General features: G+C 39.5%; 1 protein-coding gene across 6 annotated transcripts in view; it reads right to left on the reverse strand.

Annotated features, from left to right (window-relative positions):
- Positions 1 to 23372, reverse strand: part of ppm1aa (protein phosphatase, Mg2+/Mn2+ dependent, 1Aa) — a 63578-nt gene that overhangs the window by 19232 nt on the left and 20974 nt on the right. Inside the window, exons 6-7 of one of the 6 annotated variants that reach the window (XM_085256900.1) lie at positions 5406 to 5490; positions 235 to 308 (exon numbers count right to left, since the gene is read on the reverse strand). The exons of 1 other annotated variant lie outside the window; for it this stretch is intronic. In XM_085256900.1, coding sequence (XP_085113026.1) covers positions 250 to 308; positions 5406 to 5490 — 144 coding nt within the window. In that variant the 3' untranslated portion in view covers positions 235 to 249. Of the gene's footprint in view, positions 1 to 234; positions 309 to 5405; positions 5491 to 5678; positions 5711 to 15969; positions 22410 to 23372 lie in introns of those variants that run through there. 4 more of the 6 variants (XM_085256902.1, XM_085256901.1, XM_085256903.1 and 1 more) reach the window with 4 other exon arrangements.

The following is a 23372-nucleotide window of genomic DNA, read 5'->3' on the forward strand; positions in this document are numbered from 1 at the left end:
CTGCAAAATCTTTATTAACAATAATCATAATAAAATATTATCAGGTGTCGTCGGTGAAGCGCGCTCTTTTAAATAACCCGTGAACAAATGCTCCTTTTTTCTTTTCTTTTCTTTCTTTTCTTCCAAATGGCTAAATGTTTGCTGTTGTTTAACAGTCGTAAGTGTGATGACAGCCTTTAGGTACCTTTATTCAGTTTTGTGTTGCTGTTGTTGTTTTTGTTTTTGTTGTTATTTTTTCCTCTCTCTTTTTTAATTTACAGTAGCCTCCATCAGCGCGCACGCGTTTGCGTCCGTCCAGCTCGTGATAGCTGTAAAACAAAGCAGGGAGAGAAATATTTGTGTATATAGGATTATCATGGCCCCGCCAGGCGACTCGGTTTTAGTATCAGACACATTCCGTTTTGTGCACAGGCTGATTTAGTAAATAAGAGGGCGGATAGATAGCGCAGATGGTTTGAAGTGTCAGGTCAGATTATTTCATGGCTGGATACAGTAGTAAAGTTCATTCTGACGGAAAAGCCTGATATCATTTTCACAGATACCACCCCCCCCCCCCTCCCCCCGCCTCTCTCTTTCTCTCCCTCTCTCTGTCGTGCACGTGCGCGCACGCACCACACGCTCGATCCAAATCCCCTTCGGGATGTTTTTGCATGAATTATAGACTCTTGATGTGGGGTTATGAAATGCCTTCTGTACAAGAAGCTGTTCAGTCTTTGGCTGTTTCATTTTATATATTAAATAATAATAATAATGAGCACAATCAGTTAGTTTGTCAAAAATATGCACCACGTTATCTTTCAAAAATTGCGCACGCAAGAGGAGCAATGTACAGACTGGGACTATTTAACTTGTATTTGACCGGGGTCGCCACTCATTCACCCATACTACAACACCAATGGCAGTAAATAAAGAATAAGACCGCAATCGGAAGAAGCAGTGGAAATAAATTGTGAGGGCGACTGACAAGGTGCTGGCTTGAAATATTTAGCTGCCTGTAAATATTTCATTCCTGCAGGCTTCCCGACTCACCCTAAATTTACAAGGACTGCAATGCTTTCTCCAGGAAGCGTGCATCAATAAAAAATAAACCTGATTTAGATCTCTTAAATGGAGAACTGGAAATAACTATTGTACCTCATCCTGTGTAAACAACACGTCTACCTTATAGGCATGTTTTTAAAGATTTATATAATTTTTTTAAGAAAAAGTTGATTTTTTTTTCATAGTGACATTCACTATATGAGCAGGCTTATTGCGCTAATAAACAGGCGTTTGTGCATATTTATCTCGCGTAAAGGCTCACAAATGTAACATTTCCTTTTATTTAGCCAGTTGTTTCTGCTACTTCGTGAACCTGTGATTATACCTTATCCAACACCGCCACAGGTTGGCAATGCAATCCTAAATATCGACTGCTGAGCGATTGACGCCCAAAGTGTACAGCAATGCGTAAAGGCCTATGACACCATGTCAGAAGGATAGGCCTCCTGACACCAATATCTCCGCACATGCAGCGTAGGGACACAGTGGACGTCATTCAAACGCATCTGTTTTCTTTCTTTTGTCTGTTTGTTTCACCAATCCCAAAGCCTCTCTTCAGTCCTCAGTTACACACACACACGAACGCACAAACTTCAGACTATTTCAGCTTTCTATATATTAGAGTTGGCAAATCCCTCTTGTTAATGCGGTGCAAGCAAAGGCAGCTGTAGATACACGCTTTCAGACTGAAGGGATAGCCCGCGGGTTATAACCGCCAAACGATTCAGTCTGACCTATTGGATAGTTTTGTAAAGAGTGATAATTGCAGTTACTAAAAATTAATTGTTCTATAATAACATGCACTGATATTCTTGCTGTGGCGATACCACCATTATTGCATATTGTGTGAATCGGTTTAAGCATTTCTATATGTGAATGTGCTGTTTAAACGTTTAAGTGAGATATTATTTGCAAAATATTTTACATATAAGAGTGTTGTAGCTTTTTTCTGTAAACGGCACTTGCAGTGACAGCAGACAGACTAAATGTGGACATATTGTTCAAACTGCACTGACTTTTCTGTTTTTTTTTTCAGCTGTTCATCATCTGTCTGTGAAAGGATGCTTCATTAAAGGTGAACATTTTCACAGTGCAGTGTGAGCCTACTTCTTTTCACTAAAAGAAAAGGGGGTGGGGGCTTTTAAGATGCTTTTTCCAAAAACAGTTATTATGCAATGGTTTTACATGTCAGGGCCACCTGAGATCAAATTGAGCTTTTTGTGGCCTATAAACTGAAATGAGTGTGAAAACTTGTTATTTTGTACCTTCTCCACATCTTCTTACTCAAATCCTCAAATGAGTTACTTGGTTCGAGAAGACTGAAAACAATGTGGTGAGGTATAGGATGAGTCAAGCAAATTAGAGTAGCACCTAGTAATAAAATTCAGCTGTGACCTAAATTGAATGACTACAAATTTAATTCGGAAAGTTGCAAATAAAACTTGTCCACTGAGACTTTTAACAGGGTTGACTGTTATCTTTTCAACCTGCACATTTTTATGAAATAAAATAAAACCACAGTAACCGATTGGAAACCTTTATCATTCTGCACACACTAAAAAATACAACAGTAACCTACTGTAATGAAGAATAATGGAGGCTTTGTAGCACTTTATCCACAGTGGCTCATTATAAAGCTGCTGTGGCCGTAATTTCAAGAGATTCACTACATTAAAGAGTTTGAGAATATCACTGGCAAAGAGAAACAGCTTGATATATGCATGTTACTCGAGGTGGGTGGCAGCTCCATGACAAACAAGAGCATAAAGAGCACTGCAAGGTGGAGCGATGAATGAGGTGTTTACGATCAGAGATGAGTACATTTACTTTGTGTCATCACTTGCATGTAGCTGGGTTGTAGCTTGCCCTGGGCAGAGGGAGGGAAGGAGTGGGGAATAGTTAGATGCGAACAGGCTGGAAATGACCCAGATTCCCTGGGATCACTGGAGCAGACAAGACACTACAAAAGCCTGTCACCAAGAGCCATCCTGCCACTATCCCATACAGACAGTACCTTTCTCTTTCCATCTGCTCATCATGTCCACAAGCCTGCTGAGATGTAAGCAAACATGTGCACAGGTACACCAAAAATGTTCGTGCCTGCTAAACAAACAAATGCCGGTCTGCATCTGAAATGCATAATATCACCTTTACTTTAAATATGCTCTGATTAGTCTCGCATGGAAACGGCACATTTTAAATCACTAAAACAGCATCAATTGAGAAACCAGAAGGCATTGAGGGAAAGCACTGCCACACAATGATAATGTACACAGCTAATTGCCCGGGCGGGAAGCCGCTTCTGCTTGGCAAAGATGAAGGATGCAAACATTAGTGTGTAGGTTCACAGGCTGCAGTGTTTCTCTCTGCTCGTGACAGACTGTTTTAACTTAGAGTCAGCTGTCCCAGCACAGGATTAACTTTCCAATTAAGACATCATGTCACCAACACAACCAATATACCTGAATGTATTGGGACTTAAAGAGACATCACTTCACTCATATGTTTGCCGTGCCTCTACAATGACAGGAGGGTTAAGCCAAAGCTCTCAGAGTTGTGTTTTCAAACCCGTTTGCCCCCGGGGCGGCAGTAGCTCTTGACGCTGTGTTTAATCTCTGGATTTGTGGTAACAGAGAAGACTTCTTATCCACTGACCCATTGGCCCTGAGTGTATGTAATCCACTGCCTTTCAGTCACACAGCCCAGCTGAAATGAACAGAGGAGAGCCACAATGCTGCAGCAGCAGCCAGTGTTGGAGGCTGTGTACACACACACACACAGACACACGGCCTCGTCTGTCCTGACACACATATAGCTCTCCCATGCTTTTGTTCCACAGGGCATCTACTACAGAGCTCAGCCATAATACTCTTATTATAACCAATGCACATGACATTTGACCTTATACCCACTAATGCTAGCTTACTCTAGCACACGCTATAGAATAAATATTCCACAATGCCATAAAGTCAGAGCGTAGACATGACAGCAGCAAGGAGTATTTGTGTGAGTGTTTCAATGCTACGTGAAGAGTCATTTTACCAACATCATGTCACACAGAGGCCAAACAAACACCTTGGTCCAATCGATTTTCTGTTGTGTAAATCTCTGTAGGATTACAAAAGGTTGTACCAACTGTCTGCGGCCTATAGATGTAACTTTATTAAATCCCCCTATTGTCCTGCAGCATAAAATTGAGATCCCATTTACAAGGTTTTTCCAGAACCTTAATATTTCATTCCCACAGTGCGTCGGGAAATCGAAACGTTTTCCCCTTCCTCCTGTCACAAATGTAGGGGAAACACGATTTTTTTGTCGCAAACAAACAATGCAGTGAGGTACAGTGAGAGCGAACATCTAATCTTTGGCAGAAAGCCATCAGAAATACCTTGAAAACTACCCTCCACCCCCCCTTTTTTTCTCAAAAACACATTTGCGGAGCATGCTATAGAGTGCATGCAATTGTTACATCCATTCCACTCTTGAATGCAGTCAATTTCTGACTAGATAAAGGGCTAAATGAAACTAGGGAGAGCGCACAGTGCACACCGCACCGCTTTATATAACCCGCGTTTGTGAGTGTTTGTGTAAGAGGGAGAGTAATAGAGGGCAGAAATTGCAAATGAACAAATGCATGCGTCGCCTATAGCACTCGCACAACTAAATGATTGTGTGTTTGAGGCAGCAGCTAAAATGCCAACCTGGTAATTATGAGCAGTAAAGCCTGCGTGTACACGCGCTTAAGAACAACATGCATGAAACTGAACACAGCAGTAAGTGACTTTCCATATACATAGCATGCATTAAACTGGCATCCAGTGGTATGCTTTCAATCACTCCCTTGTTTTCTGACACACTGAACTGCAGCCATCAAGTCTAACAGTGAATGAAAGTAAACTGGCCAAATTGTAGTGTTTTCTAAGGTCCAAGGGGCATCGCAAGGGTCCAGTCGTCAAACCTGAGTACTGTATGAGAAGATATTATCAAATAAAAAAGCCTTTTCACTGAATGTACTGCATTGATGTAGCTACAGACAAACCGTCAAGACAGGTGGGTTGGCTGAAAGCTTGGTCTTTAGACCTTCCTCTGCAGCCACCCACACACTCTTTCTCCCTTTATCTATTTTATTCAATAACAAACTTTACAATACTCCAGGCTTGGAACAGGGAAAAAAAGAGCACTCTGTTTTTACATCTCAATGATCACAAATTAGCCTATTATTTAATACTATTATGAGGACGCTATATTCTAACTGAGACTGTAAAACCATTATTCTGAGCATTATATGAGGGACATTTCTATAAAAAACAAGCTTCTAAAAATAGTTTTCTAATTATTTTTGTCTCTAAAGGCGTCCAACAAACCTCCTCCTTGGCTCCTGTTGTCTGATAAGGGTCCCCAAGGGTCCTCTCGCTCCTTTCTTTGGTTGGTGGGGATGGTGGTCACCCTCTCAAAAAAAATAAGAAAAGTAAAATAAATAAAAAAACTCTGTCCATGTCATAGGATCTTGACGACACCCAGAGGTGACAGGAGTCAAAACTCATCACACTCAGGAGGACCTCTGGCGCTAGGGAGCTACATGATGCGTGAGTCAGGGCAGAGGTCACAACGCCGCAGCCATGCCGCCTGGGCCTCACCTCCACTTCACATTGTCTAAGAGCCTCTGCTCCTCCAAGTCAAAATACACACACACACACACACACACACACACACACACACACACACACACACACACACACACACACACACACACACACTGTCAATATACTTTGCTCTTTTGTCTGCACTATCACAGCTTTTTCAGAAGTGACCTTTACACATATCTCTTTAGGATGCGTGCGACTTAATGTGTTGTATGCGAGTAGAAAATGTGCTTTTATTAAAAATATCCGCTTCATTCTTGTACAAACATGGCGTGCCGGATTGCCTTCATACATTTATTTGTTTGCCTTCTCATAATGACTACCTACACACATCCAGGCACTGAGAGAAAACTCAGGAGAATGAATCATACTGAGCTCCATGCAGTGGCTTCACCCTGAGGTTACAATTGCTTTGTAGTAAAGGGTACACTCGTTACTACGATGATCAAAAAGACATCTTTAATTTGATTAGTTTCTATAAAACACAATTGTTTCTTTGACACAGTATTTATCAGTGCCAATCGTAGAAGAGCAGCAATCTGTGAAGCTTGCTTCAGAAAAAAGAGATTCAGCATATAATGTGGCACAATTGCACTCACGGTCTCTTAGAAAGTGAGATGTTCTCATTGGCTAAGGTTATTATTTTCTAATCAATTCACCATGTAAATGAAATATAAAATAATAGCAGCAATTATCAAACAGGCTGGTTTATTATAAAAATGATACATACTGCTTAGAGATTTGAATGAAAGTGCATATTTTAAAGTTGGAATGTCCATTAAGCCTGCACTGGATCAAAGCGTGGATGCAATAATCTGCCTTCTAAAGAGTCCAGGAGTTGTCTGCAGTACAAGAGGCAGTGACCAGGGATATCCTGGATTTCCAGACTCTTAATATCTGTCAGCTGTGCTTTATTGATGGCTTATGTCAAATGCCATTCTGACAGAGCTCATTAGGATGAAGGGGATCATCTAGGTAGAGGCAGGAGAAGGCAGAGCTGGCGAGCTGCCTGATCACTGTGTGCACAAAGCTCACCGCACTACCTAGAGGGTGATGTCTCTGACAGAAGTTAGCTGACAGGGCTGCATGTGTGTGTGTGTGTGTGTTAGCGAGTGAGAGATGCAGTGAGGTGGGTGAGGGGGAGCACTGGGGTGCAAAAAGAAAGTATATGTGTATGTGTTGATGTCATTGTCTGGGTTACCGGGTGTCACTGAGCAGGTCCCTGTTTGCTTGATGCCAGGCCTCCAAACATAACTGACAGGCTGAGAGTCATCTCGCTTTCGCCACTCACAAATACTCAAATATTTATCCATGTACAGCCCTCTCAGTGCACTGCATGGCATCAGCAGTCTTGTGCTACAAGGACAAGGCCCTGTGGAGACTTCAGAGACCTTGAGAAGATGAGTCAAATAATTTCCTCACTGGTTCCCGCTCTTGTCCGCTCCACAGTAAATATAACAGCCTCCAATAGTCTTTAAAAAAGAGACTAAGATTACTTTTTATTTGCAGGTGAGCCGTCGCTCTTATTATGCTTCTCATATCAGAAAAAGCACATTTTACGCATCCCCATTCAGTGATTACTCTTTAATAGGCAGCAGCCTGTGTCTAATACTACCCTAAACAGCTGAATCCATATTTGCTATGGCCAGCAGCATTGCTGATGAGCTCAGACTGTTATGTGACATCTTAATATAATGATTAAAAATGCATGTTAGGAGGCCAAGCAGAGGGGTGCTCTGGGTGCTCCTGCCAGGGAAGATTAAATCATATACTTAACAGGCATGCAGGGGATTCGGGTCAATGTAAATGAGCGAACTGTAAAACATAAAATTCAGCGGTGGGTTTTCTAACAAGCAAAGTGATAAGATCAGAAAGAAGAGGACGATGATCAATAAAAAGTCTGGCTGTTAGCCTGCGCACGGTGAGCTCTAGTGACAGTGATATAGCAGTGCTAATTCATATCACTGGTGTCTGTTCAAGAAAAGAATTCCACATTTTAAGTCGGATAAAGATTGGATTCATTAGAGGAGGGATACAAATGCTCTTTTTTAAACTCAATGCATTTGTTACGTAACTGTCAAAGAATGTGCCACGAGTTTATTTGAGGTCTCGTCAGCATCCAGTTTCATTAACATCCTGCCAAACATTCAACATTATGCACTCCACACTGTATATAAATGCCACTTGTTTTGCACATATTCAACTCTGTATATTTTATATATTTTATTATTATTATTATTTTATTTTATTTTTTTACTATTTAATTTGTAAAAATGTGTATACACACACACACACACACACACACACACACACACACACACACACACACACACACACACGTAGGAAAATATTTAGTATACACATCCAGAAATGCATACACTATTATATATTGTACATATATTTATTAGTTTCAGGTTGGCCATTCTTGTATTTTGCTCGTTTGTGTTGTTGTGTTTGCACATCTCTGTTGCTTGTGGGGCTCGCACACAAGAATTTCACTCGCATGTGCTGTGCCAGTGTGCCTGCACATGTGATGTGACAATAAAAAAAATAAAATAAAATAAAATAAAAAAAAATGGTTTGGCACGCTGCAGCACATCAGCTCTGACAGAGGCTGAGCCAGTAAAAGTCGAGACAGCGTTAATGCCATCTTATCTCTGAAGTTGTTTGTAGCCTGACCAAAAGCAATGCTGGGCCCGCTAATCCCATCAGCCAAAACACATGTCAATACAAGACCCGAGCTGAGCTGAGCTGCACGGATCGATAACCTTTGCTCTTTCATTGCCAGCACATGTGATCATACACAGGTAGACACACAAACAGACCCTCAATTTAAAAAGAGGATTGCAGCCATTCATTTAAACTTGAACACTAAGTGCAACCTGTTAAATTCCAGAAATATGAATTTACAGTGAAAACTGTCATAGTTATTTAGTCAACGAGGGAAAATTATGTTAAATCACACATTTTGTGTTGTTATTTAAAAAGTACAATTAAAGTATAATTGATTGAATATTTATGTAATTATTTTTTACAGTAATATTTATTGTATTATTAATACATTTAATGCTGGCCTTATTACATGCCCACATTTAACAAAATAAAACCCACACTGATAAGACATAATTGAGCAAATAGTTGCGATGGTTACTTAATGTTGCAATTTTTGATCTGTTCATTTTATAATAAAACATTCCAAACGAGCATTTCACTGAGTCATCCAGTTCATTCAGCAGGCTAATTTAAAAAAATATAATCACCAAATTGACTAAAGTATTTGATCACATGGCAAAAATTACTTTTCACTGCTTTCACTCAGTTATTTTGATAATGTAAGCTATAGAGGTATTTTACCATCCATTGTAAAGCCTATATCTCATTCCTGGCAATTAGTCAGCCTCCAACATATAAAGCGATGCTATTGTATACAGTATCTTTGCTTTTTTTTTCTTGCTTTTTTTTGATACCTTGGTGGGTTCCTGAGAGTTTTTAGCATCACCATTTACAATGTTCCAAATGCTTTTAGAAACACTGACTGTCATGGCCTTGTGCTGAATAATACAGCTTTAGAGAGAGCAAGGGAATTTTCCTCAGGGCACAGGTGTGCTCTGATAGTCTCATAAGCCCCCGGCAGCACAAAGAAAGATAGCTGCTTTCTTGGTGAAAAGGAATATGGAGGCACAAGGTGGAGAAACAGATCAACAATGGCTTCTTCGTTTGGGTGTATTTGGTTTTGACCTTCAGACAGAGCTTCAAATAAATGCAACACCGAGGGGGAAATCAAAAATCCCGATGACCCTGAATCTCTACACCCTACGCGGGCCTGGAATGAATATGTGATGTTGAAAGATGTAATACATTTTCAAAAAAGCAGAGAGACGACGTGTGCGGGTAAGGCCTCTCCAGAACTGGCAGCACCAGCAGCCGCAGTCACTTCTTTTCATGTATTCATACACTTGAACACAGAAGTGCTGCCAACATAAACCTATAAATGACGATTTAAAAAAGCATAAGCATCGTTCCAGTAATGCGTACCTAAATGTACACGTGCTAATTGTCTTAACTAATCTTTTGGATAAGCTTAAATTGCTCACGACAGTATAGATAAAGACATGTATTCTACATTTCAGTCTTTTCCACCGTGCTCATAACTTCTGTCTGCAGATGTGGCTGGATGGGACTGAGATGCTCGACGAGCAGTGATGGAGTTGACAAAGTAAGTAGTCAGACTGCTAAGTCAGGCATTCAGGAGAAAGGCAAGACACTTATGGAATGAGAGGTGAAGCTGAGGGAAGTGTTTGCTCAGGAAAATTCAATGGATCTGTCAAACAGGGGAAAAAAGCAATAAAAAAACTGTAATATGGGTTTGAGAAGAGAATATAGATCTGTATAAGGGAGAAGGTGATAGCTTCATGCATACATACACAGCAAATATCTCAAGAGTGTGCTTGGGAGAAATATCAGCATTTCAAATGGCAAATCTCCCAAGCAGGGATGCCTACAGGGAGGTGGGGGCTCAGAGAAATCCTGCCTGTCCTTGTGTGTCACTTACCAGCCACAGGAAAAGACTTTTTTTTTTTTTTTTGCTGATAGCGCAAAGTGTCTCCATGAGGCTAATGCTTTATGTCAGATTCTATACTAACTGGCACATTAGAAAGAGAGGATCCACCTTTACTTTCCCCCATAAAAGCATTTTCCTTTTGCTACAACACTCAACCGCAGTAAGGGTTTTTTTTTAAAGTATCGACACAGTTGAGAAGCTGATGACTAGGTTCTTAGTAGGTAGTAGAAGGGTATTGTAAAATCCTCTGCCATTCACCCTGTTTTGTGTATTTTCTCTCCGTTTTATTATCTGCACTTCAGCAATGAGGAGAGCTAGACAAGTGAATTGATGGGAGGGTGGAGTGGGGTAGAGGGTTTGGGAGGCGGTGTGGGGGGTGGAGGGGGTGGAGGGGAGACGAGGTAAGGAAGAAAAACAAAACAAAAACAGACAAGGAGTGCCAGGCTCTGGAAACTGGCATGCTGCAGTTGTATGTCAGTCACCTAGCAACAAGTCCTCCCCATCACTTACCCCCCACTTCCCCATCTCCTGCTGCGCTCTCTAATTCAACAAATCTGCTGAGAATGTATGGTTGCTCCTCTAACAAAACGTATTCTGTGCTGGCGGCTAAGGATGTGGGCCTCCACTGAACACACCACTCAGCTGCCCATTGACCACCGGGGCCTTTCTCTGCACACACTAAGGAGTGAGGGACAAAGACCCTGAAAGCAGGGGCAGCTCCACAGAGAAAACATTTGCTTGTAATTGTGTTTGACTGCATAATGAAAATGATGTTCTTTTTTAATTTGGGCTTGTTAAGGCCACAACTATTTTCCTCTGGTCACCTGATTATTATAAAGAACCAAACCCTCACTTGCCCTATTGGGCGCAGAGGGGGGAAATATTGAAAACGGTCCAAAGACCTCCCCACTCTTTACTTTAACCCCTCTTGTGTTTCGAGTGTTCACTGGTAAAAACATAAATATGTAGACTCTGTTCATTACAGGATGGGAGCGTATGCTAGAATGAGTTCCCCCTTTTCTTTTTTTCCCTTCCTTCTAGAGAAAGGATAATAACAGCGAGGCACACATAGGTGCGCACACATACACAAATGGGAGCGCAGCCATGCTTGCCCTGAGTTGTGAAGCTTTGAGAAGGTTAGCATTCCTGGTCCTACTTCAGTAAAACAGACCATTAGTGGGAGCATCGGGGTAGCACCCAAAAGAGTGCTTCAATGGACACATTCACATCCAGTGATTATTTGCACTTTTTAGCCCCCAATTTCCTGTTTTATTTATGTGTGCGTTTCCACATTCATTTGGCTTTCCTCTTTTTCTGCTCACTACTCTCGTGTGGCAAAGGTGAGGAGCATTCAGGTGAATGTTCAGGCTCAGATAGAGAACATTTACAACAGCTTTTGGTTTAATTATTGTTTATGAAGGCTGCTCCTATATTTCTGTATTTTGTTAAAATAAATAAATTATTTGAACACTATTATGCCCTTTTTTTCGCCTGGCCGTGTTACATATGATTTATGTCAGAGAATCTTACGCATCTTTGAATCCCTGAAGGTTTCCATTCAGCCTCCCTATGGACATTTATTCAGTGATTTAATTGATTCGAGCCAGGGTCTTGTATTCACAGTCATCCCCAGGAAACTCCTTGGTAAAGCATGAGTCTTCTAAGAGGTCACAGGTAAGAAAAATAAAGGGCTGACCTCTGCTCACTGATATTCAAGCATATATACTAGTTTTCTGCAGGCCTGACTGCCACGTTGGCTCGGGTGACCGTGATGGTGGCCTTCCTAACAAACTGCAACACCCTCTCAGGTCGCACCTTTCTGCAAGTGCAACCTCAGAGTCATCTCTGTTATTGAATCTCACAGCATTTATAGAATTAGGTGGATTATGAGAACATCCTCCAGTATGCTTTCATAATCCCTCCAGGCACAGCTAACGATTAACTTGGTTTTCACTGCTCTCCTGATTATTTTCACGTATATGATCAAAGATTTGAACTAGAAAATTCATTATTAAAACTAATGCAGCCTAATGCACCAACACTGCTATTAATTGTGTCTTCAGTCGGTGCACTAATATCAGTGAGGCTATACTAATTACTAAAAGCATCTTTCAGTAAAACACAATAATTGTCCCCTCAGTTTCAACAACAACTGAACATTACAAGCTTTAAAGTACTGCGGCACTTTCATCTTACACTGTGACATACATAAATACACATTACACATAAAAAGGAGAAATGCTAAATGACCAACAAATCAAAGTGCTTTATTATATCCTGTAAATGTACTATTACCATAAAGCAGTCCACCTCAATGAGTGCTGAATTACACTGAATTGCTTTTTGGAGCTAGCAGTATTAAAAGGATTGCCATACTGGCATAGAATACAGCAAATTTAATCTATGCAATATGCAGATTTGTCGCTTGGCAGAACATCAATATTCAACACATTTAATCATTTAAATTTTGGTCATTTTTCAAGTAATAATGCTAAATATTACTCTAGGTCTCGATTCTAAAATGTGAGCATTTCCTTTTATATCAGTGTAGTTAAACAATTTAAAGTTTTAGCCAGGTAAAACAAGCAATCCGAACAAATCACCCCATTCCTTAAAATTAATATCAGGGGCTTTTTGTGCTTCCTTTTTTTAAGAATGACATTTTAGGGATTATCCATGCAAATAACTGCCAGATTAAATGATCCTGAAAATAAGCGTTAAACTAGACAACACCTAAGCCTAATTCTGATCAAATGATGAGATAAATTTCCTCCTCAAGGTGGAAGCCCTTTGAGATTCAAAGCAAATCTCCTCTGTCCTCCTAACTTGTTGTTGGGACCGAGCAGGTGTAAAGACTGAATAGTCTGAGGGGTCAGATGGGACTGACTTACGTCGAAGGATCCTGTCAGCCTGGAGTGGCTAGAGGGTCTGCGGTAACACCCCTCCCACTGAAGATTAACAAGTTTCAGCGCCACATTGACGAGGCTCTGCTTCATTTATTGTTTTTTCCCCCCTAAGTGTCAACAAGTGAGCATGTCTGTCTGTGTGTATTTTCAGGACTTTCACCATAAGGACCCCACCTTTGACACCAATTAAAGAGATTATGTCTTAAGATGAGAGGAAAGCTATAGTTGTGTGTTACGGCAAGTGATTGCTTTTGACAAGGTCAAAGGGTACCGTGCAACAGTGCGTGACCCCAACAGGGCGGAGATGGGAGCAAAGAAAAAGAGAATAATTACTTTTTTAGACACTGAGACGTATTAATGTAACAGTGACAAATACTTGGCCTGGAAAGTATGAACAGCAGTATGCTATAGGGGCAATAAAAAACAGTAATGAACTCTTTCTGAGGGCTTATAGCAGCAGCTCTCTTCTCAAATAGCCTTTACACATCAGCATAAGAAGACTAGAATTGCAAAAATGATTAGTTTTATTTCAGAAAGAATGGCAGTAACTTTATACATCTTTATCATAATTTGGTTTAGCTTCAAATAATGCTCCAGAGTGCAGAATATCACACCCTGCACCCTGAAGAAAATTGATCAAATTGTGCTGGCACGGGTTTTGAAGCAGCAGGTAGACTAATGCATTTGCTGTAGCAGCTGAAAATGTGTCATGTACTCCTCACGTAGATATGAAAACTCATCTGGTATCTTATTCATACCAGGCGTGCAAAAATGACCATCATGTAACAGAAACTGTAAATAGCATTGTCACACTGCTTTTCCATTTGCCAAAGAAATCAGTGAAGTACAAATGAAGCTAAACTTGACTTGCTATGAATAAAAGAGGCAGCTCTGATTCTCCAAAGACAACAGATAGGGCTGATGAGCGTGACATGATGGATCCACTTTAATAGATTATTTAACCTCTGTCATGCGTTTGTGTTTGTTTTTTTTTACCTTTCTTATTGCAGTCACTAACGCTTTTTTGTATTTAAAAAATGTGCTTAATGTTTTGTTTTGCTTAATTTCTATCTAAAGTTTTCTTATTATGATTATGCAATTTCTCCCAGAGGTTTTACGACAGCCTTAAAGTGTGGAAAATGAACATCATCATTAATAAACTAGCTTAAATAATCGATAAGACGCGGATGTTCATTGTATTTGCGTGGGCTGTTAATTTTTATGACTTCCACGGAATCATTTTTGTTATTTAAGAAAGTAGTATTCTTATTATTGATCAGAAATAAAAAGCTTTCGGGATATTTTATAATGAAAAACATTTTTTAGCTAGGTTATTTATTTATTTAGTACCTTTTAAATGAATGAAAATAAATTATAAAACTGTAGGACATTATTATAAAATGATGGTAACACTTTATAAAAATATATGATATAGTTCCAAGTCTGTAATGGCGTATTTATTTTACAGCTGTCTAGTTTTTCGAAGGGTGACAACGACGATAAGATGTTAGAAAAATGTAGCCCAACCATCTAATTTCTTCTTTAAATATGCAACAGAGGAAATCAACTATATAAGCTTGACAAGCAAAAGAAAAAAATCATTGTTGTGTAATTAACTTTTAAAGAGTCTTAAAGTCACAGCACCTCGAGGAGCTGTGTGCTGCAAAGCCTGTGTGCTAGCTAAGATCATTTCAGAGAGTTTTTAATAGTTTCCGATGTCCTACCTTGATGTGGAGGGCAGGTTCATCCTGACTCAAGTTTTGAGCCAACGGGAGGAAACTCATCGGCCTCCTCCTCCCCGTCTGTACTCCCCCCACCTCCTCCTTCTTCTTGTTGTTGTGTGTTTTCATGTTAATTGGCAGCAGTTGAACTGTGAGCCGTAAATCAAGAAGTGCACAGTGTATTAATGAGTCGGACCACCCAGGAAATCTATTTTCTCCGAACTTTCTTAGCGGACAATAAGAGGATACTCGAGTCTGCCATGCTCCGAAAACTATGAATGAACATTCACAAGAGCAGTGCTCCCCTGCTGCCACGTTTCAGCTAATGGCTGCTATAAGTATTTCCTAAAAAAAAAAAAAAAAAAGTGAAGAATTGCAAACAATAACAAATCATTTGTAGAGGGGGGTTATATGTATTTTTATACTTGAGCTTGGAATCAATTAAAAGACCTTCATTTCTGAGAAAAAGTTCTTCATAACTCTGTTAAAGGTTTGAGCATTTTGCAGATCATTTCACCCATAATAACTTTTTTTCTAATATAGAGGAGGAGTTATTAATGCCAAAATTTTGCAGAAAAGTCAACTTATGGCAGGCTTTATGCAAAAAAGAAGGAAAGACATTTCCCATTACAAGTCCTTTTTAAAAATCCACCTAAAAAAGAAAAAAAAAATCTTACTATAAATAAATGTTTTTTTCTCCATAAGAGTGGATCCTCAGAACTGAAAGCAGTACTATAATTGTCTTCCATTATTAAACCCCACAAAGCTAGACCATTGGCTACTAAAATACCAAGGTTAGTCTTGATTAAATGTCTTTCCAGGGCACAAAAAGCATGTTTTACATAAAACATCCTTCAAGGGGATTAAAGTATGATGTTGGAAAAAATATATATAAAATATTGCTGATGGCAAGGCCAAGCATCCCATTTCTCAAATGAAAGGTATCAAAGAGATTAAAGAAAAACCATTACAAATCAACATACCACTAATATGCCTGCATCTGCCCTATTACCCCCTCCCTTTCCTCCCCCTCCCCAATTCAAGTCACAGCAGCAAGAAAAAGCTGCAACTTTAATCTTTACTCAAAGTACATTTTTAAGATTTCACATGAATGGTTATTAGTGCATATGCAGTACTTTACCATTTTCCGTTTTGGTGACAGGCATTCATTGTAAAACACAAGTTTCAGAGTCTTTTAGAAGCAGCTTACAGGCTAAGGGCTGTTTGACAAAAGGGCTCTTTCTGTTGGTCTCTTACATAAAAACAGCCTGTGAAGGTGAATATTAACTATAGGTTGATTCTACCCTTACAGTTTACTTGAAGCTTTTCTGATCTTTTAACGTTAACCATTATCAGAGCAAACAAGTCCAGTTAATTCAGCTGGTATAAATGCTTCCACACAACCAGCTGCATCAAGGCTTCCCTCTTCTTTCCTCTGCTGAGCAAGGAAATCCTCCTGCAGGCTGAATGCCCCTTACTGGCGACTTTTGTTCTCTCACACTTACCCCACACACTCCAAATGTAACATCCTTCTTGCTGAGAGAGAGAGAAAAAAACTATTTCCTCTCACACCTGTTGATGAATTGTGTTAGTGTACAAGGCTCAGACCGAGCTGTAACACGTGTCCTTATACAAACTGCACATGCCCAAAATAGTAGTTTCCTCACATGGGTAGTGGTGAATAGGGAAACCCTTTTCACAAAAACAGCAAAGAGGCTTGAGGCCAAATTACAGTAATCGTCATTGACAAACAGAAAATAATTCCCAGTTTGGGCAGGAAAGTCATAAGATGCCTCAATAACCTTAGCAGAGGGGGAAAAAGAAGCTGTTTGTGCTTTGTGGGTGAATGGTGCTGAATCCTTGCAGTCTCATTATGCTAAGAATATAGAAGAACAATATAGGAAGCCAGCTTTTTTCAAGTGCGTCTTCATGGTAGCTGCAGTTTTCACAATTTCAGAAAAAATATATGATATAAACCTGGAGGAATGGCTTTTACAAACACACCGCAGCTGTGTGTGTTCAAGTAAACTACTTAGATACCATGGAGCACGAGTAATATCAACTTTTCTTCTGGGCAAAAGTCAAGGAAATCTGAGAAAGCTTCTTGTCTAATTACAAAAGAAAAAACTGTTTTTCTTGCTTGTTTTTTTAAAAAACAGTATTAAGCTTTATCTTGGTATGATGATGATATAGCAGCTACAAATGACACACTGAAGAAAAAGAAATAAAAGTAAAGGCAATGTTTTGTTTTTTTCTAGGAAATTAATGAAATGTATAGGCTCCTTCTCTTTATGATGCTGTTGCCAATTCCAACTAAAAGAGTACTGAAAAGAACACACGGTATGAAACTACAACTATGCTGTGACCTTACTATTCAGGAAAAAAAATCATACTGACATACATGCAGTCATCAGTTATAGAAAACTATATAGGCTGAAAAGAGTATGGGCTATTCAGCAATTTCATATTCAGCATTTGGATCATCTTTTGTTCTCTCACCATGAAGCTGATTAATCTTAACAAATAGAGAGAATTTCTCCATCATCTGCTTTCAAAGGCAGGAGTTGGAGCTCTCGCTAAATAAACTTTATGTGTTTTTTTTTTTTTTTTTGGCCTGTCCCGTTTGGCTCTTTTGCCATCAGAATTGTTGTCTAAAGGCAAAGAAAGATGCCCAACGGATTTACTTTACCAAACTGACCATCCCAGCCTTGCCGTAATGGTCCATTTGATTCACCTTTTATTGTTTATTTTATTTTCACTTACTGAATACGGGACAGACTTGACTGGGGGAAAGAAGGGGAGAAAGAAAGAGGGAAAGAGAAACAGCTGAGAAGAGGGACGGGGGAGAAGGGCAAAAGACAAAAACCAACAGAACGGGCAGAGAAAAAAAAATGCATATGTGATTTTTGAAAGAAAGTGCACCGTTTTTTGTTACCAAAAAATAAAAAAATAAAAATCTGATGATAATGTGGATTCAACTGGGCTTTTTAAAATTTTAAAACCTAAAAAGCCATAGAAACTGTGTGGGAATGATATCAATTCATCCAATAGCTAAATAAGAAATAAAATAAAACTATTCAGATCATTGATAAGTTAGGCAGCAAAAGTCTTAAATGCTTACTTTGAAAACATGTACGTTTGTCGCCAGGCTGCTCAGCTCCTGACCTCTTCCATTCTCGTGTCTGCTTATTTAGTGAAAAAAAAGCTTTGTGTTACGTATTCATGTTTCTTCAGAAAAAGAAGAGCAGCAAGGTGAGAGATGATGCTCAATAAACCGGGGGCGCGTAACCACTCGTGTGTCACATAACATAACTCTGTGCTGACGTAGGACATACTGCTACAGACGCTTACAATGGTTTACAACAGAACACAACACACGATGGAGAGCAACAGTTCCAAGGTTTTAATTATGGACACAGATTCAGACAGAACATTATGTGACTGTGATTTGTTCCTATCAGATCTTCAGGCCTTGATTTTGACCAGAAGATACAACATAGTTCAATAAAGTACAGTACAGCTTTAAGCTTTGGATTTAAGTGCTGATCCATAGGCTGTGTTGGTTAAATGATCTGTGGTCGTACAAGCAGGAACAGAAGTGCTTGGGTCCGTCGCTCAGGAAAGATTCAGCCTTTAAATCAGCAACTTAGCTCAGCACCACTGTTGATTGAGGTGAAGTTTAATGATGGACCAAGAAAAAATGAGAAGCACAAACCCTAGCAAGGTTAGGTAGAGGAAATATGCTTTATCAAAACAAACCTCCACAAATCAAAATATGCAAAATAGTCTGCGATGGCGGACCTCGCTGAGCTGTTGCACCTGATTGCTTTAAAGGAAGCATGCCCCCAACAGGAGCACAGAGTATTGCAAAATATGTTGACTACTCCCAGTCAGCCGTGTTTAACATTTGGACCAAGCAGAAACTAAATTGAAAGGCTATAAAATATATATCTGGAAATTTCACACATATAAAAGATGTAAGCGCAAACAAACAGATTCTCCTCTACTCGTTTATGCTACGGGGTCACGTTAGCTAAAGTTCCAGAGGAGATGGCAAGCTTTACCTCTACAGTAAATGCACAGATGGACAATTACATTTTGGACATTTTTCTCATTTCCCTGAGCAAAAAGCCTTAAAGCTTTTCATCAGGAAAGGCATAACGGCTCAATAACACGGCCAGCAAACAGTCCAGATCTCAACTTCAGTAAAAATTCAAGGTGGAAATTGAAGAATAGTGAATTTGCCCACCCACCATAAAACCCTGAATGGCTGCAACAAAGTTCAATTTCCGGGATTCAATTTTTTTTCACCCCAACATCAAATTAATCTACTTGCTCACCATTTCTCACCATTTTAGACAAAGCTGAATGGCTAAACCAACATGCTGGATTTCCTTCTTGAAAGACTTGTATAATCATTTCCATTGTTTCAACTGACAGCTCTCTTGTTAGAGCCATGCTTCCTTTCATTACATCAAGCGCAACAACTCACTGTGGTCTGCAAACACTCTCTTTTAACTGCAGACTATTTTGCAGATTTAGATTTGTCTATATTTGTTTTAGATAAAAAAGATTAAAAGATGTTCCGACTGTTTTTCGTTTACTGGATTTGGGGAAAAATGTGTCATTAACTAAAATAACTAAATTTATTCAGAGTAAATTTCATGCATCAAGAATGTTCAGTTATTGATCAAAAAAGGAACAGTTTTGTGATTTGTTTAGTCGTTAATAGTAAAAACAGTCAAGTGAGCATCTTCTAAGTGTGTTGATTGCATCATTTTTGCCAGGGGTTGTACAGCTCATGTGATTCCTCTCTATCAGCAACATGTATTTAGGGCTTTAAAACATAAAGCCCCTATAAACGCCTGTTAACATTCAACATGAAGGCAATTTCAAAATCACCTTCGCTGAATACACTGTTGGCATAGAAACAGTGACTTGTCAACACTGGTCCAGTGGAAAAGCTGCAAGAGTTGACCCTGCTGCTTTGTAGACTTACAGTGAATATTACTGCTGTGACTCCATTTACTGGCCTGGTTCCTTTAAAAATGGGATTTACTACTTCTAGTCCATGATGTAAAGGGGGGAAAAAATCCTGACTAAGCTAATCAGAAACAAAACTTGTATGCAAAGGCAAAAGCACCAAAAATAAACCATTTAGCAGCAAACTAAGAGGAGTTTTACAGTTTAGTAGCTGCAACTAGGGGCAATACTTCAAGAGCCAGATACAGTTGTGGTCAGAAGTTTACACAGACTCATCAGAGGGATGAATGTTATGGTAATTTTGTGCTTTAATGGTTTCCTTGAGCTGTTGTTTTTCCAGGTGGAATAACTGTACAGCATATATCTTTAGTGACTTTAAAAAACAAGAATTGGGTGTACAAGTTTGACACCAGGTGTATCTCTCTAATACACCTGCGGTCAAAATTTCACATATAGGTTCAAATATATAAGCACATTTGCAGTAATATTTGGTTAAATATTCCTTAGCAAGCTGCACCTTGATCAGATGGTTTTTGTAGCCATCAACAAGCTTCTGGCATAATCCGGGCAGGATATTTGACCACTCCTCTTGGCAGAAATAGCAGAGTTTATTTAAATTCGTTAGTTTTCGGAGACGGAGCTGGATTTAGGCATAGTACAGAAATTTTCAATTGGGTGAGCCTGGAATTTGGAAAGGCCATTCCAGAAACTAGGCTGCTAATGCTAGGCTGCTTTATCCATTACAAAACCAGTTTTGATATATTTCTGGGATCACTGACCTGTTGGAACACTACACTGTCTACCTGTTGAGTTGAAGTTGAAAAATTTGAAGGTAGTACTGCTTGCTTCATTATTCCATCAACTCTGCACAATGTTCCAGCACCACTGGCATCAAAACAGCACCAGAGCATGATGCTATCACTTATATGCTTGATAGCTGGTACAGAGTTTTTATGGTTGAAAGCCTCACCTTTACTCCTATAAACATTTACCTGGTGATTTATACAAATAGCTCAATTTTCATCTTATCTGATCACAAAAATTTCCTCCAGAAGGCGTTTGGCTTTTTCACGTGGGCAGCTACAAATTAGAGTTTAGCTTGAAGGTTTTGGAGCAGGAGCTTCTTTCTTGGTCAGCACCCTTTCAGTACAGGTGATGTAAAACGCGGTTCACTGTAGACAGTGATGCTGGTGTTTCCACATATTTCAATTCATGACAGGCTTGAGCTTTGTTGGTTCCTTCGTTGTTCCTGAAGGTCCTAACCAATTTATTCTCATCTGAGGGTGATTGATTGAATTTTCCTCCAAACCTTGGCTGGTTTGTGTCAGTGACATATGTGAATAACTTGTACTTATATAAAACTATTTAATTGATGATCCTGGAATTGCCAGTTGTTTAGAAATAGCTCCAAGAGACCTTCCCAACATATGTAAATTCTCTATTTTAGATCTTCACAGAGTTGCTTGGACGTTCTCACTGCTCTGAATTATGATCAATCCGATGAGTGCTGTCAAACAAATCATTTTATGTTGGCAAAGAGAAAGAACCAGCTCTAGTCGATTCTGAATACTAAAGAAAGGCATCACAGAATTTTCAGCACCAGTTATTAAAGATGGGTGTATGTATATATTTGAGCCTCTTTGTTTACAATTTGACTGTATGTGAATTAGAGAAAGTCCAAAATAATTTCAGACTTGTGCACGCAATCCTTATTTTGTTAAAGTCATTAAAGAAGTATGCTGTACAGTCATTTCACCCTGGAAAAAATGGTTGCAATAAATCAATCACCACCTCTGCACCTCTATAAACTGGCAGGACATATATTTATATATACCTTTATAGCCTTATTCATATTACTCAGTTTTGTCTTAAAACTTGTTATGAGATGTTTTCTAGAAAAGAAGACAAAACTAAACCACTTCAGGTGTTTCCCTTAGTCTGGCTGGCCCTGATGATGCTGTCTTTTATAATTTCATTAAAACCTGTGAACTGAATTTCACAGGTTCATACAGCTCAACTGCCTTTATCTGAGCCTTAGGCCTCTGAAGTGTCCTTGCATACCTGCAATGTCTGTTTTGTAGAAAATGTCCCTGTAGTGTGATAACAGAGAACTCAATAATAGAGTTTGAATGACAGCTTTTTTTTCATGATTTGCAGACTACAAGAGTAAAACAGTCATCACACACACCTTTAACACGTTACTAAATCGGTTTTGTGTGGATTTCTTTTCCAGCTATGTTGTTAAAATAGTTGGTCTGTAGACATATTAAGTTAAAACCCCTCCATAATAACTTATGAATTTCCATCTTTGTCTTATACCGTATTTAAAATTATACTTACATAACAGTTTGAAAAGACTGGACGCTGAACACGCCGGGAGTGAAACGATGAATGACTACTTGTGTTTTGGAGATGTAAACCACATTAAATAAATTATTTAGTGAGGGTGGATAATTACAGTGATCGACAAATGCGTGGCAACTAATGCTTGCTTGACATGTTCTGATTAGCCCTCATTTTAGCTGAAACCACGGAAGAGGAGGATGACTGGGTCCTGGGGGAGGAGAAGAGCAGGATGAAGATGAGGTGAAGTTTATAGACACGGATGAAGTGAAGTGACGACATGCAAGAGGGATGACTCAATCACCCACTGGCTGCATGCTACCAGAGGTCAGACAGCATGCAGAGGAGATGGGGAAAAGGTATGAAAAAGAGACTAAATCCTTGTGACATTATCTGTTTCTTTCTTCTTCTTCTTTTAAGCAATTAATCATTGAGGACCCACTGAGACAGCATGATGACAAGAACCGCATGCTCAGATTTCTATCTTACTGCAGCTCAATGACAGATAGGAGAGCATGCTGGATATGAGAAAATCTCCAGTCAGGTACAAAAAGAACAAATGTTTGATATGAATCATGCTGACATATTTTCACAGTAAAGAGCAGTTGGGTCTTACACACATGGAGTGTGGCTGGTATGGATTGACACAAGACTGATGGAAGTTCAGGACAAGCTATTATATTTGCTCCTGTCAGGTCTATAATTTTGCTCCCCATATCTGAAAGTTTCCATTCCATGTTGGTCTATTTGAAGATGCATGGTTTGCTTCTGTGAGACAAGCCCACTACCTGATACACTCATTTTGCATAAATCATCACATCTAAAGAGGAACAGACATCAGCAAAGAAACCAGGACATCCATGGTTGCAACACCACTAAGGCGAAGATGGCTCATTAGGGCCTGTCCCAAGTCTCCACTCATTTCATTTCATTGTTCCCTCATGCTCACGGTCAAATGCCATCAATTGTTGCACTTCACTTGCCTGCCAATCAAACACATTTTTCCAAGCTGTTGGAGTCTTCCAGTCCTGCAGCCAACCAACCATGCCAAGGCAGGTGTCTATCTCATTGGACACGAGCCCATGTGGGCTCTTGAAATGCAACATTTTCCTTCTAAAATCAGAAGAGGTCCCCAAGTTTGCCGTTTTTGATCGTTGGCATTGAAAATGCTGCC

This window comes from Mchenga conophoros, linkage group LG19, assembly GCF_057382185.1.
Source record: "Mchenga conophoros isolate Kocher_MC1m ecotype Shallow Benthic linkage group LG19, M_conophoros_male_GT1.1, whole genome shotgun sequence".
NCBI classification, from domain to species: domain Eukaryota; kingdom Metazoa; phylum Chordata; class Actinopteri; order Cichliformes; family Cichlidae; genus Mchenga; species Mchenga conophoros.